Genomic DNA, 16822 nt, shown 5'->3' with positions numbered 1-16822 from the left:
GAAATGTTGCTTGGGAGCTGTGCTACATTTGACCTGGTGGAAAGCAGCCCACCCACTACTCACACTTCAACCCTGTTACCAAATCCTTTATATTATATATAGAGAGGCCCAGTGCACAAAATTCATGCACTGGAGGGGTGTCCCTTAGCCTGGCCTGCGCCCTCTTGCAGTCTGGGACCCCTCAGGGAATGTCTAACTGCTGGCTTAGGCCCAGGGGATCAGGCCTAAGCCGGCAGTCAGACATCCCTCTCACAGTCCAGGGCTCTCGCAGTTCGGGACCCCTCGCTCCTTACTGCCTGCCTGCAGTGGAGGCAGGAGAGGCTCCTGCCACCACTGCTGTGCTCGCCAGCCATGAGCCCAGCTTCTGGCTGACTGGCGCTCTCCCTGTGGGAGCACACTGACCACCAGGGGGCAGCTCCTGCATTGAGAGTCTACCCCCTGGTGGTGTGCATCATAGTGACTGGTTGTTCTGTCATTCGGTCAATTTGTATATTAGGGTTTTATTATATAGGATGTTAAAATAAACTCAAAATCAAACCTATTCCAAAAGCAGGTCTAGCCCCATATTTGTGAGGCCCAGGGCAAGAATAAAAATGGAGGCCCATATATCATGTGTCTAAATACTTAAAAATTGTAGCTGAAGCTGACAAGCTAGTTTCCTACTTAACAGAAAAACAGGGTGTTCCAAAAGAATGTATACACACTTTAACAGCTGATAGCTCAATTTTGAAAATGAGATGTATTTTAATAAACACTGCTTTTATAATTATTCAAAGTGTACATGCATTTTTGGGACACCCTATATGTTTATAATGACCTAGAAAATAGGTTTGGATTTAGAGTTTTCTGGCTCCTCAGAGCTCCACACCAGAGTGCGCTGGTTCATGGAGAGCAGTCTTGGCCCGGACCTATGTTCTTCTTTCCCACTGCAGACCTAACCCACATCATGACAGGCCTCATACACACACAAAATGAGGACCCCTGCCCATAAGCTCAAGCTCTGGCCACATCACAACCTCTTTTGGCCACTGCTTGGGCCTGTGGTGCCATAGCAATGACAGAGTCCAGCCTTGGGAGGATAGATCAGGGTAAGAGGCCCACGCGAATCTTGGAAGCAGGGCTTTTGGCAGGAATTCTGAGGTCTGAATTCCTAGAGTGTGGCCTAAGAGGGGGACATGGCTCTGAGTAAATATGTCCACCTGGCCTGTGGATTCCTGTGGGGAGGAGTGGCCACAGGAGGGCAAGGGTGGGGTTTCTAAGGAGGGGGCTTCAGGAGAAGGATTCTTCTTGCCAAGACCTAAGAGCAAATGATATCTGGCCAAATAATAAATAAGCCAAAAGTGTGAGTTAATACTGGAACCTGTACAAATCTGGATAGCATAATTAATTGTTCAACTGTAAAACACAGCGGCACGAGCTATTTCAAGTGTTTTGTTTGCTGCCTTTCACAGATAACTTTCTTATTCTGGGCAGTAGGCATGGTCTGCAGTAGGTATAAGGGCTAGAACCCAAATGAATAAACTCCATACTTAAATATTTTACTGGAGAGGTTGGGCTCCCATGAAAAACCAGATACCAAAGCTCTAGATGGTGATCCTAGGGTGGGTACCCTGCTGGTGTCTCCCCAAAAGGGACCAAGTGGGAGGAAGGAGGAAAGCATGACTCTCTGGGCCACCAGGTGGGCGTGTGCTGCCTTGCCCTTTGTGGAGGGGGTCCTTGCGTCAGCCAAGTTGCAAGGAGCTATGGTACAAACCAATCCCTGTGTCCATGGCATTCCCCTCAGAATCAGTCATGATCACAGTCCTGGCTTGACATGAAAAGAAGTTAAAATTATGAGCTTCTTTATTAACTCAATTTTTAAAACAATTAATGATTCACAACATTTAATTTTAAAGGAACTATGTCCACACATAAAAATTATTTTTTTATCATCAATTCTCAAGGCAAAAAGGTCAACAGGGAAAGGTGTAAAGTGTGTACTTTGATGCTAATTTGTTGTGTTATGCTAACATGTGTTTATGTTAACAATGCTAACAGAATTCTGGAATCATGGCTCAGTCCAAGGCTTTAGTCCCACCTTCTCTGACAGCATTGTTCCTAATATATAAAGGAGGTATTTCCATAATGCTCTTCACATGTTAGTTATATAAACTATTTCCTTACATTTTTCTTTTTGCTTTTTAAGTGGAGACAAAAATATGGGCCAAATCAGAATAAAAGAGTCAATTCCCAACATCAGGTGGTAGTGACTTCTAGGGTGTGGAGAGACAGGTCTTTCTCCTGCCCCCATAGTCTCCTCCCCGACAAATTCACTCTCCGTTCAGTCAAAACCACTCTGCAGAGCCAGCAACAATTTGTGTGCCTACACTGACCCCATTTCTGGTTATCACTTGACAGCTTGGCCCGTCTACTACTGCATTGCTGCCCACACAAGTATCCAGCTTCCTGAAAGCAGACCCACAGCCTCCCACCACAATTCAGGTTCCCATGTCATCCTCTTTGCCCATCCAGTTCAGGCAAGTTGTATGTCCACAGTAAGTGACTTAGTGCTAGTCAATAGATCTTGCTAGGATGGTCCTGTCTCGCCATCTAATAAGAAGCATGGCTCTTAATGGTGCTGGTGACTGCTAGTAAAATCTAATATCACTGATAACCAAATGATGTAGCCTTCTATATATCCAGAGTAGCTAGGGAATGGGGCGTTCTAATACACTGGGTAATCTGTGTAGCTATAGACTACCAGTTTTGTAAGAAAAATAAACTAATTTGAAAGAACCATAAACTAACACAATAGCATATTACTTGCATATCCTAATTTTACCGAGCATTGTAATTATTTATGTGTGTGCCCCACCTCTCCTTCCAGAACATAGGCTTCTTAAGAGATGGTCTGTATAAATTTCATCTTTATTTCCTTATAGTACCTAGTGAATTGCTTTATATATTGTAGGTACTAAAAAAGTTTTTATTAAATTAATGAAAATATAGAATACAAACTAATTTACCAACATGACTTCATCCGTCTTTGATGACCCAGAAGGCCCTCCAGGATCACACATTTCTTCAGATTCATTATTATGTGCGATGTCTCTGAGGATGCTTACTACAGTCCAAGTGGCTGAAAGGGGAATTCTACAATGACTGGAAGTTAGGACTCATTATCTACTGGCTCATTCCAGTTAGAAGTCTGTGTGCTTGTGTTTAAAAGTCAAGTATTGAAGTGGGCTCATTTATTATTACCTAAAAGAAACATCACATCACAGTGCAATTGTTTATTAAAATTAAAGATTTCAATAAGGAATGTTAACCAGTTTATAAATCTCAACCAGGTCAAGGAATTTATCTTTGAGATTTTTTAAAAGGTAGGATATCATTAATATATTATTACCATTATTAAAGTCAAATCATCAGATTATAATTTACTAATTAATGCAAAAATACCACCATGTGCCTAATATATGCCAAGCCCTGTGTTAGTCATTAGGTATACAATATGAATATAATCCATGCCTACAAGAAATTGAAATAATTTTCCTTTAAAAACATTTTATTGTGCAAATCATTTTACAGAATTTACATGTCACTCTAGGAAGTTAGCCTGGGTGTGATGTGACCCTCTAACATCCTACAACTCACTCAAAATACAGACTAATACAAAAGAAAAAGGCTTATATTAGCTTAATTACTACATTAGTGGTGTTTGGTTTTGTTTGTTTTTTCAAACAGCATCCAAAGATTTAAGAATCTAGTTTTTTGCACTTTCAGAATTCTGGGTGAATTTGCCTCTGCACATAAGATGACTTTCACTTCAGTTTAATACAATGTCTGCCAGCCCCCCAGGACTTGGGGGTAAAGCAACTGCCCCAGGTAGGGAGGAAACAGCCATTTCGCACCCCCACCTCCTTGGCTGATGGTTCTGTGGATGTGATAAGTGACAGAAGCTGCATGAGACCCCTGCCCTGGGATTCAGGAGAACACCTGTTCCGGGAGGCAGGAACAGGTGGTCTGGGTCCAGTAGGACTTCACAATGTAGACCTTCGTATCTAAAATGAAGGGTTTAGATTAAATCAGAGTTTCTCAACATATATTCTGCAGGACACAGTCCCATAAGGTGGTCAAAAAGGGGCTTCAGGCAGGAGTGTGGGGAGAGTGCACACCACACCCAGTTGTGTGCACACTGCACATCAACATATTAAGGGTTCTGAGAAGTTGTACCATCAAAACACTATGACAGCAGCATTTTTCCAAAGGGTTTGGCCATGAAACCCTTTCTTCTAGTTTCATCTACTAATATCTACTGACTCACTCAGGATGCTGAGATGTGAACTTTGGAAACATTACAATAAATGATCTCTATATTTATTGGTTTTATAGCATTTTAAAGCAGAAGCTAGTCTTAGAAATCAGAGGCCCCTGAGGTAGGATCTCACAGCTGGTCTGGCCAAACTTAGTCCCTTTCATTTGTCAATTTCTTACAGTCCATATGTTAATAACTCCAATGAATGAAATTTTACGGTTAGGAGGGCTAGAAAAAGCACCAATAATAGAAATCTACAGATAATCTGTAAGCTCCAGGATTTCTACCTTTGGTTGAACTCTGTTGTTTGAAGTTACTTCTGATTAAGCACAACTAATGGCCTGTATCCATAGGCTAGTGGAGATGTTACTGAGCAGAGAATTATCTACAATTCAAGAAGCTAATGAGAAGGGGGAAGGAAAAACAAATGTCACAAAGTCCAAAGCCCAGGTTATTAGCTCCTGGGTGATTAAGATGAAATTACCTTTTCTTTGATACTGACCTCAAGGAAATCCTTTAATTATTTTTTTTTAAATGTTGAGTCATATATTTCTTTTGTCAGGACTCAGAAAAGAGAAACTGATGCTTGTGAAACTGACCTTAAAGTCCAGTGTCCTACATAGTGTCTCCCTAATGCCAACTTTTAAAAATCTCACATATCACTTCACAATGGTCTTTGCATTGAGTTAAAAGGGCAACGATGATATTAGGCTTCCATGTCTTTTCATGTCATTTGCTTGTAAAGAATTCTTCAAGTTGGTGCCTAAGTAAACAACAGTATTCTCCTAGTAGTGAATTGACTGGCCCACAGTCCCAACTATCACATAGCCTAACCTCAAAGTACTTAAAGAACCAAGCGATTTGTATTCTTTTTCGACAAAACTACTCTTGAGTAGCAGATGGCAACCACAAATGTTTTGCTCTAGAGAAATGTGGAAACCTCTCCGCTTCATAAAAGCCTTAATGAATATTAAATGTCCAATGATGCCACTCATTGCAGAAATGAGATGTTGTGATAATCCCCCAAACAGGCCCAGTTAGACCATATAGCTACTTTAGTTTCAGAAAGCAGTAAGCGGGAAATTACCATGTGATTGGAATTTCATTAGCAGTTTTTCTTAACCTGAGTATTCTCCCTCGCCCAAAAGAATCACCTATTCTGCCTTATTTGTTCAACATTCTATTAGGTCGTCACCATCATGTATACATAATTGTAAATCTTAAAAATGAGTAATCAAAGAGTTCTGCTTAACTTCATATTAACTCTTCAGTTCTGCCTGAGCACTGAGAGCAAGGAATTTCAAGAGAGAGAGTGTGTTTTATCCTAAGTTCTGGGTACTCGGCCTGCTCTCTAATTAATTCCATCTGTAAGCCCTTGTTGTTAAATTGGGGGCTATGTTTAAGATGATTCAGGAAAAATTATTAAGTCATAATTTGAGGTAGGAATCTGATTTGGATATGGTTCAAAATACAAAACAGAATTTCATTTTTCTCTTAACCCTATAGATTGGCAACCCAATAAATTGTTGTTGTCAGCACAGAGAGGACTAAAACTTTGCACTCCTCCGAAAGAGAGAAGTGCTGATAACTGAGTCATAGGGTGAACTGAATGCTATTTAGAACAAGGAACTAGGTGTCTTGGGCTCCTTTCCCAGCACCACACCCTGCCTGGCCTCCTGGGATCCCCTAGGCCTGGAGGCTGTTGATAAATCCCTTTAATTCACCAGGGTGTTTGGTTTGTCTGTAAGACTAGAAATCCCATGGCAACCTTAGGTGACCTGTTATGGGAGCTTAGAATCGAGAGCCAAAGGATTTTATAGGCAGAAAAGGATTATCTAGTCCAGTCCCCCTCCCCCCATTTTACAGATGAGGAAACTGAGGCACAGAAAGGTTGTTCTTTTTTAAGGTCACAGAGCTAGTTAATGGCAGAGCTGGGAACTGAACCCAGGTCACCAGATGCTTAGTCTATTCCTCTTTCCATTACAGAATCTCAGGACAGACTTGACAGAGCCTGATAGAGAACTTACAAAGTTCTAGGCTGCCGAAGTGTTTAACCTTAGCTGGTTACTGAAGTATGGTAGGAAAGGGACCAGGTGTCTAAGCGCTTATGTCAATTCTGGCTTTGGATCACACCTCCTTTCTTTAGAAAACAATGTTTCTTTCCTTCCTCTTCTTCCCTGTTTAAGATTTGTTTAAGAGAATGGCAAGTCAGAATTTTCCTGTATTCAGCTCCAGGACTTCTCCAGAAATTCCCACATAACCAACCACTTAGCAGTACTTGGTACAACTATCAATATGCACTTGACACTGAAACAGGTGGAGGTATTCATTTGTTGCTTCTGCAGCCTTGTCTCCTCTATTTCTAACATAACTCAGTGATTCAGGGTAAGTTACTCAGCTTCAGTGGCTTAAGCCAACTGGCCTATGCCATCTTCTTGGACCCTAGGGTTGGTTCACAGAAGGGCAGTCAGGGCACTGGGAACTCAGTTAGTTCTAGAGTATTTATTTGAACTCTTGAAAAAGAGGATGCTCTACATTTTGCTGTTTGAATCTGGAAGCAAGGAGTCCCAGGAGTTTCAGAAAGACATTTTGCAACCACCTGGGGCCAGCCTGTTGAAATAAGTATTACTTTGAGGAAGCACTGCTAAGAAACCAAAAGAGAGACACCGGGTCCCCTGCATGTCATTTGAGCTGCTGGATTACTCACCTGTCCCTAGCTCTATTTCTTATTATTTCAGAATGTGATTAAATAAATAGTTTTACTAGTTAAGCCATTTAGTGGTTTATTTACTACCATATGCTTCCCAATACCTGTTATGATGCTGACTGTGAGTTTTGGCCCATTTTGACTTTACCATTGGGTCAGTGTCCATTTTAAAGTTGGTCCCAAAAGTCTTTATTTAATCACTTAAGCTTATATGAAACTATACTCAAAACTCCTAGGACTTACTGAATATCCCCTATTTGACACAAAATCCTACATAGCAATGCCGAGGGTAATGAAAGGAATGAATTTTACTAACATATTTTATTGTCAGAAACTTTATTATCAGACAAAGAAATAATATAAGGGATATAAGAATGGCTCATTCCCATCTACCCTTTAGTGGAATAATATTGAGCTGATTCTCTATGCAGGCTAAGCTCTACCTCCCCTTTCTGTGGGTTGGACCCTACCCAGAAATGGAGCCACCCAGAATATTTGCAACTTGGGTGGCTTCTTCTCTATTCTGGATGATTAGGTACTTACTCCCAAGAAAAGAATTTTGCCTTCATCTGGGCATTGACCATGGCCTTTGCCTATATTCTAGGGCCCATGCCATAGATAGCCTCCCATTCAGTTATGTTCATTAACACAGGTCTGAGGGATGCAGACTGTCCTTTCATCCTCTCTACACCTTGCTGACTTTGTTATAAGAAGTTAGGTGTATAGAGATTTGGTGTTCAAGTGGATTCTGTACTTTCATGTAGCAATTTTTTTATTTCCATGCCATTTTTATTTAACTTTTACATCTAGTGGGTGATATGCAAAATATTTTACTATCAGTTTTGCATGAACATTTGACCAATCAGATTGGAAGTCTAACCAATCATAGCGTATGTGCAAATAATTAAAATGGACACCCAACTAATCAGAGTGAATGCTTAATCAGTCTTAATTAAAAACAACCAATCAGAGCCGAAACCGGTTTGGCTCAGTGGATAGAGCGTCAGCCTGCGGACTGAAAGCTCCCGGGTTCGATTCCGGTCAAGGGCATGTACCTTGGTTGCGGGCACATCCCCAGTGGGAGGTGTGCAGGAGGCAGCTGATTAATGTTTCTCTCTCATCGATGTTTCTAGCTCTCTATCTCTCTCCCTTCCTCTCTGTGAAATATCAATAAAATATATTTAAAAAAAAAAACAACCAATCAGAATGGACACCTGACCCATCAGAATAAATGAAGTATGTACCAGGCAAATATCTGCCTCCCATTTATCATTACACTTTTCACCTGTGCGTTCTCTCTTCAATTAGCTGGGAAATAAACTGAGGACAGGGACCACGTGATAGATCTCTATATCCTCCAGGTGGCCTCGCTGAGCTGGCTGTATAGTGTGAGCTTAATGAATATTTGTCTGAGTGGACATAATTCACCTAGTGATTACTCAGGAACCATCAGTGGGTAGAAAGAGTATAGTTTATCCCTCCCTGATAAAGATAATTATATAATTATCCACTGGAACATCACTAAACAAATAGCATGTTTTTTGATGACACAAAGGTGATAAAGAGAAATTGATGTTTTTGAGGAGTTATCATTCAATATGATCTTGACAAGCTAGAGAAATAATATATAATAACACTAATTTCTTAAACACAACAATGAATAGTGTACTTAGAAAATGAATAACATATAAATACAAGCTAGAGTACAACCAGAAAGGTATTGGTGAGGCCAAAAATACCTAAGTCTTGTGGCAAATAATAAACTGAAGGTGTCCCAGATGTTTTTAAAATACCTTCACTGCTGGCATGATAGTCAGTTGTTCATCCATTCAACAACTCAATTGGGTACCTAACGTGTGTAAGGCATCATGCTAGGCATGTTGGGAACAAAGTGAATAATTAGCAATGTCTTTTTCTCCATCAGCTCAAGTTTTAAGTGAGAAGACAAAGAAGCACACAAACTATTATTAGATAACAGAGAGACAGCTTATTCCATGGCTGAGTCATCAGTCAGTGAAAATAATCACCGTGAAGGACATCTTTGTAGCCCACCGGCACAGCTGTGCTCAACAGATGGCAGAGGACCAGAACTCAAGAGTGGTTGGACAGAAGCGTCAACACTGATGGGTGCAGACTGATGGCCAGAAGGTACTTTGCCCCTAATTTTTCAGGACCACGTAAGTGCCTGGATTCTTATAGGATACAATTCCAGGGAGGAAAAGTCCCAATGATGATTGTTACCAGTTGTGCCAGCCCTTGACAAGTAGGAGTCTCAGCCAAATATAATTTCATTTAAGCAATTAAGAAAGGTGACATTTCTTGCACTCAACTGTCATGGAGCAATTTAAGCCAGTTAAAGAATGCCTGAATTGATTTGAAAATTTGCCTAGAGAACACATACACCCTCATGAATATGTTTGTAGATTCTTGGAAGTCTTTTACCCCCAAGATGAATAAACTACTGTAAGAAGTGAATAATGCCTTTGGAATTGTGCAACATGGCAGTCTTGCCTGCTACCATGAGTGAAGCTAGCCTGAGTACAAACTAAACATATGAGGAGGGCAGCCACAAGAGACTACAGAAAACTGAACTAGAGTCTGATCAAAAACAAAAGCTCACAGAGACCTCACACCACACAGACTTCCTTTCTGCATCATTAGAAAATTCACAGGGAAGAATTCAAATTAACCCAGCCCGGTCATATGCCCATCTCTGTGGCTGGAGGAGTAAAGTACCATGATTCATAGTCACTGGTCGGGGAGGAGCAGCTTCTGAAAAGCAGGAAGAAAAAGTGCTGGCTTGACAAAAATCACAGAGGGTAAACTACTTGGATATCTAGATTTCTATAAGTCAAGCTGCCACGTGCAAAAGCTTCAATAAACATTTTCAAGGTCAAATGGAATGTGCTGGTCGGCCTAGTGCTCTGCAGTGATGTAGTATTTCAAGGGTGGGTTTGGGTAACTGGCACAAGAGTATTGATGTGGTTTCCTTTAGAAACAGATCTAAAGATGCCATTTGGAGAAAGGAAGTGGCAACCTGTCACCTTTGGTACCCTTAGATCTACAAATAGATTGTCCAGTCTTTTGAGCAAAATGCCTTGATTCAATAGTATTGTTACTACCACCAAAACCTCATTTCTAAGTAACATACTGTTGTACAAAATATGAAGATTAACAATGCATAAAAGAAAAAATGGGTTCTTCGAAGCAATGTCAATGTATCAAAATGCTTGAATGGTTCAACGGTGGTGCACAGACTTACCTGTTAGAAAGTCACAGTGTTATATACACTTGGTAGCAGAGAAAAACCAGGGAAGTGAGAATAAAACAGAATTTAAAAAAATTTCCATCAATTAACAAAATTCCCCTAAGGAAATTTAGGGACTTTAAAGTTCCTAATTCTAGCTTCTTTTCTGACCTTAGGTTTTTTACATCAGTGTATTCTTCTTATTTATTTATTTTAAAAATCATCACCTGAGGATACATTTTTATTGATTTTAGAGAGAGAGGGAGAGAGAGAAACATTGATGTGAGAGAAACATGGATAGGTTGCCTCCCATACACACTCTAATTAGAGATCAAACCCGCAACCTGGGTATGTGCCCTGACTGGGAATGGAGTCTGAGACCTTTCAGTATATGGGAGGATGCTCCAACCAACTGAGCCACTCCAGCCAGGGCTTTTTTAAAAGAAGATTTTTCTATTAATCTTTTTTAGAAAGAGAGGAGGGGAGAGGGAGAGGGAGAGAGAAAAATCCTTCAGCTACCTCAGCACATGCCCTGACTAGGGATCAAACCCCAAATCTGGATATATGCCCTGACTGGGAATTGAACCCAAGAGCCTTGGTTGCATGGGGGGATGTTTTAACCAATGGAGCCACAAGGGCCAGGGCAGTGTGTTCTTATTCACACAAAAAGAGAATACCAATAGTTGCATGCAGATAGTGGGACTAAAAGTTACTTTAATCAGAACACATTTTATAAAAAAGATCCCACTGGTCTTTGCAGATATTTTTTTCTTTTCCAGAATAAAGATGAACATGTAGAACTGAGCTGTCCACACTTGTTCAGCCTTGGCTCAGGCCGTGTTCAAAGACTTGCCCAAGAACTGGCTGGGGCAGGGAGGGTCCGCTTGGGGCAGAGGGCAAAAACCCTCCTTATTAGGCAGCAGAAATTGTGACTTTTGACCTCCTTAGAGCTTTGTTCCCATCAAGAGGGCTCTAGGAATTAGACTTTAGATTAGCAGCAACCTCCCGGGTACTATATGATCAATAGGTGTGAATTAATGATACATTTCATCTTCTTTCCATATAGGTTAAGGCCAACACTAGGGCCAACTAAATCTTCCCTCATGTCAAGCCTTAGAATGAAATATCACTGTCATTGAACATGAAGTTGCATGCAGATAGTGGGACATGAAGTTACAAAGATGTGTTTTATAAAGCCTGCTGTCTTGTTCAACTAACTGTCCACATTTTTTCCTTATTCCACTAATGGCTGGGTCCACTGGTTCCCTTAATAACCTCCTATAACCTACCAAAAGTTGTTTCCTTTGATCTAAGGTAAATGGCTAGGCCAGTTTCTCAAATATTTTGGCCTCAGGACCCCTTTATCCTCTTAAAAATTATTGAGGACCCTAAAGAGATTTTGTTCATGTGGGTCTTATCTTTTGGTATTTGACATATTAGAATTAAAACTGAGAAGGAAAAAGAAGAGATGAGAGACAGAGAGCCCTGGCTGGGTGGAGCTTCTGGTCCAGACCTCTTTAGCTATTTATTTGTCCTCCACCTTTACCTGAGCCAGTAAACACGCCTTTCTGGAGAACTTGGTCTGATGGGGTTTCTGCTACTAGAGAATGAAAGAGGCCTGAATGGTAGTACATCCACAAAAACAAAAAAATAGTCTAAGATAGTAAATAAAGGATTAAATTGGGTATGACAGAATGTTACTTCCCCCCTTCATTTGTCATCCATTGAGTGAGGGCCTGTCTTCTGAGGGTTGAAGAAGGGAACATCACTACTAACATTTGTACAAGGCCTTGTGGATTTCAAAGTGTTTTCACATTCAGCATCACATTTAATTTTCCCCACAATCCTATGAAACAGTTTGTTTTATACCCATTCTACAGATGAGAAAACCGAGGCTCAGAGAGCCTGTGTACAGTTAATCAGCTAAACCAAGACAAAATCCAAATCATAGGTTGTAGATTCCCATGATCATAGTTCCTGCATCGCATGATGCTTGCAATTTTTAAGGACATAGACCTGTATGTAGCACAATCCTATTACGTTCAATTTCAAGATTTTTTTTATCCATCCTCCTGCGGGGAGAGGGGAGTGGTCTGCATAGCAGATCCTCTGAAATACCAATCGTATTTGGCTTTGGTCTGGAAGTCTGAAGAAGAGAACAGGAGTGTGGTTCAAGTTAGAATGGCAATCATTCTTTTCCAGCTCTGTAACTGAGGGGCTGCGGGAGGGGGCTTAGAGGTTGTGCAGGGCAGGAACTGGAGGAGAAGCCAGATAATGCATTGCAGATAATCTACAGGCTGTGCCATAGCAGCGATAAGGAAAGAAAGCATCTCAGCTCTGGGTCCCGGAGGCAGAGATGCAGGAACCGCGGGATTCAGATTCCGAGGTCCTGGATTTGAAAGCCGCCCGCACACAAAGAAATGACGAAGTTGAGTACCCGATAATGCACTGCAGATAATCCACAGGCGCGATACGCAGAGTTCCAAACTGAGCCTCCCTTCCTAACTTGGATAGAAAAGCCTAGTCCACCTGGTCGCCCCTCCCAGAGCGGACCTTCTTTTATCCTGTGGGGCAGTCCGCACAGCCAGCGCCAGACACGCCAGGCACGCCCGAAGCTCCTGGAAGGAACTACAAGTCCCATGAAGCCCTGGGTTTCGGGGCGGTGATGACAAAACCTCCGCGGATTGGCCACGCGGGGCGGGGCGCGCAGGCCTTCTCCTAGGGAAGGGGTGGGAAGAGGGGCGGGGCGAGCGGCGGCTGGGCGGGCACGCCCCCTCGCCGCGGCCCCCTCTCCGCCTCGCTCCGCTGCTGCTCTCGCTCCCGGGTCAGACGGCCGGAGCGAGAAGATGGCGAAGACGTACGATTATCTGTTCAAGCTGCTGCTCATCGGCGACTCAGGGGTGGGCAAGACCTGCCTCCTTTTCCGCTTTTCGGAGGACGCCTTTAACACCACCTTCATCTCCACCATCGGTGAGGGAGGGGCCGCTGCCAGGGACGGGGAGTGGGAAATAGGGGGCGAGGGCGAGGGGGCCTGGAAAGGGGATGGGAGGGCTTGGAGGCCCCAGGGAGAGGACCCCGGGGACGGCGGGACGGCGGGACGGCGAGAGCAGTGGGAGAGGGTGACGGAGAGAGGAAAGGGGCGGGCGGAGATGTGAGGCTGGGAGGTGAAGGGGAAACTTGGGGGCAAAGAAAGGGAAAGGGGAACCAATGGAACAAGGACTCAAGGGTGTTGGGGGAAATGAGAGGGTTGGGGGTGACTGGGAAGGTTCTTAGGGGGACAAAGTGTGTGTGTGTGTGTGTGTGTGTGTGTAACACAAGAAATCTCATAGAGAGAGAGAAAGGGATAGTGGGTGTGAAATGGATTAAAAGACAGGAAAGAGGAAGGAAATGTGAAGGGGAAATGAAGGGTTGGGGGAACGGGAGGGACGCGAAGTAGAGGAACAGAAATACACGGGGCAAGAATGGTGCGAGTCCAGCAACGGGAGGGAATTCAGGGGAATGAGTGGTCAGGAGGCGAGGGACAGGGCACAGGGGTCTGGGCGGAGATGTCCTGGCGGGGGCAGAAGGAAACTGTAGGTGGGAGCAGGGTTCAGGGGACCAGAGGACAGAGTGGGGGTACGTGGCGGAGAAAGTGAAGGAGAGCTGGTGAGAGATAAAAAGGGGGAAAGGAGGCTGGGCACTCAGTAGAGAGGTTGAGCTGCGAAGACAGAGGAGGTGGGAAAGGGGAGGGAATGGAAAGCAGGACTTTCTTCAGGAACTGGGAGCACTGTTACCATTTTCTGTCCTCACTTCCTCTGGATCAAGTGCAGGAAAAAGAGAAAAAGTGACTAATGATAGGATGATGTCTACAGAGCATTAAATTGTTCTGCGAGTGTTAACGGGCATTAAGAGAATCGGTGACTTTGGGGAACGGTGTGGTCAGGAAAATATGAGTCCTGTACTAATCTGCTGGAAAGCAACACTTCTCAATTTTTAAATTCTTGGGCTTGAATGTTTAATAACTTCTCAGCTGAGGAGTCTGCCTGGGCCCCTGTATATTTTGCTCTGCTTTTAATTATTAGTTGCTCAACGAATCACAACAAGCAATATACCCCCGGTTATTTTCAGTTTTTTTTTATCTGGGCTGGGAGCTGTCCTTCCAACTTTTGTACTGGAAGACTCTGTGTTCAGGTAACAAGTTCTCTAACTTACTATGCACTGAGGAGGAAATCAAAGCTGGTTTTAAGCTGCCTATCCAAGTGACCTTAACACCCTTTTCCTTGTTAAATAGCTGCAGTTAATTAAGTGCCTTAAGGATCTTAACTTTGGTTGTCTGGGTGATGCTTGTGGCTTCTAAGAGTAGCTCACTTAAGAGTCTTTCAAATGAATTCTTACAGCATATTTTACCATGAATTTCTGGGATTACTGGGGGCTAGTGCTATGGTATAAGTGTTATTTGATTATTTGTATGTTTTAAGGATAATTTATTATTTTTAAAAATATGTTTTAAGGATAATTTATTATTTTTTTAAAAAGCATAATTGGGTATAGAGCGCTCTTCAAATCAAGTACTAGGCAAAGCTATATGGTTGGCTGGTTTGTTCTGGCCTCTTGCATAGGAATTGAGTGGTCCGAAACCTCCCGGGTGTTACGATGTCTGGGCTTAGGGAAGTTTGAGTTGCAAGTTCTTGGCAGTCAGTCTTGAGTGGGACTTTTTCTTTTCTGAGGAAGCAGATTTTAAAATGTCATGTCTCAAGTATATTTCTGAGAGATTTGGTTGGAGTTGTTACAGCAACTAAAGGGCGTTAATTTTGATGCTGATACTAATTTCAAAACCTAGAGCGACCGTTTTACATTGTTGGATGCATGCTGCAGTCTAGTTGGTAAAGGACAATTTCTGACAAGTTGAGTGGGTAGTCTTTTGTCCATTCTATGCTTGACGCTCCCAGAAGCAGTCTCCTGCTTTGAAAGTGAGTGAGTCTCTTGGATGCTATTTCTGTTAAGCTCCTTGGATGACCTTTGCTTGTTTATAATAGTTTTATTAGTTTTCCCTTTTTTGCCTTAATTTTTGTCCCACATTTCCTGTAAGGGTGACTACTTCCTTTTAAAGTAGTAGCTTTTAAAAATTACTTTTCATTCTAAAGGATTAGAATTCTTTTTGTGTAGATTTTTTTTTTTTTTTTTTTTTTTTTTAATGATTGCAATTCAGTTCAATGGAGGGCCGCAACTATTAAGGCATGAAAAACAGTGTCCTGACACTGTTTGGAACAGGTGGTAGACAGTTAAATGGGGTGAATCTCATGAATAATCTTAGTCTTTGTATTTTCTGTGGGGTGGATGTGATAAAAAGAGACTATGAGCTGTGTCTTCAGTTGACATGGAGGAGGGGAAAATCTTCCCTGCCTCTACTTACCCTCCCACCACCCCCCTCTCCCGCCCAAGAGCCCCAACAGGAAGTGGTAGCACACTGCCTTTAAACAGTAGAAGAATTTTTATACCTGAAACCCAATGCTTTGCAATTGAAATGAAGTTAGGAAACTAAGGTGAATGTTAATACCATCGTAGTAAAAATTTCCACAAACATAGGTTTGGAGTGTCCACATCACTAGTAGCAAAATCCCACTACTCCTGCAACACCCCCATCCCATTCCCAGGTGAAAGGAAGTTGTTGAAGTGAGAGTTGGTGGTTCATCTCCCAGTCATAGTTATTTCTTGAAGTTCCTAGGTGTGTAAGTTCCTGGGTTATTGTAACTGCGTTTTGACAAGGTCTGCCACAGCATTGCTGACAAACCTTGATAAGGTCTACATCACAGGAAAGACGTATTTCTTAACGCCTGGGGTTTGTGTGTGTGTGGTTTGGTAGATATGTATACCTTGTGCCTGTTTCTTCTAATGAGGGGACATTTTAAGACTTAGTTTTGGTTTGTCAAAGTTTAAGTAGTTTTAAAAAGGGCCTCTTGCCATCTTTAGACACTTTTCATGAGGCGTCTGCCATCATGAGAGGAAGGCGACAATTAGTCATTTTCATAGCAGTTGTCGCCCAGATACTTTTCCTTACTTCTCTAAGCTCCTGCTATTCTCTCAGATATCCTGGCTCCCCTCATTTCCTTTTTGCTCTTTGGATGGTAGAGGGTATGTTTTCTTTCAACTGACTTACTGGGAATCTTCCAGTATAGCAGTCAGATAATATTTGTCAACTATTGAGTATGATTGTTTTACCCATTTGAAATTATAGGCCCAGTGCCTAGGGACAGCTAGCCTTTCAGTTCAAATATTTGAGAATTGAGAAAAGTTTTTTAATTGACTACCCAAACCTCTTACATAATCATAATTAATGCTTAATTAAATGTCTATAAAATGTAACATTAAGACAACCAGGAAACGGCTATACAGTTAGCTATGTGTTATATTTCCTCTGGGATGTGGGTGCATTTTAATATTGAAAGAAGGGCACATTGACATATTGGAATGACCTGTACTGAATAAGGTGCTGGTAGAAGAAAAAGAAAACCAGATCCTGTTCTCTAACAAGACAATCTAAGCTTCTTCCCTTTGCTGTCTTCCCCCCCCCCCTCCCTGCCCCCCTGTCTTC

At 42.2% G+C, this 16822-nt stretch overlaps 2 protein-coding genes across 4 annotated transcripts in view; both read left to right on the top strand.

The window, feature by feature from the left end:
• LOC308246765 (gamma-secretase subunit APH-1B-like) overlaps window positions 1-16822 on the top strand; it is a 159885-nt gene that overhangs the window by 40117 nt on the left and 102946 nt on the right. The gene's annotated exons all lie outside the window — the stretch shown is intronic.
• Window positions 13001-16822, top strand: part of RAB8B (RAB8B, member RAS oncogene family) — a 64969-nt gene continuing 61147 nt past the window's right edge. Inside the window, exon 1 of the mRNA XM_080682942.1 lies at window positions 13001-13221. Within this exon, the coding sequence (XP_080539068.1) occupies window positions 13098-13221 (124 nt within the window). The 5' untranslated portion in view covers window positions 13001-13097. The remainder of the gene's footprint in view (window positions 13222-16822) is intronic.

This window comes from Plecotus auritus, assembly GCF_963455305.1.
Source record: "Plecotus auritus genome assembly, chromosome: 1".
Lineage (NCBI taxonomy): Eukaryota > Metazoa > Chordata > Mammalia > Chiroptera > Vespertilionidae > Plecotus > Plecotus auritus.
The sequence above is the reverse complement of the archived record's forward strand: the minus strand, read 5'-3'. Positions and strand labels throughout refer to the sequence as shown.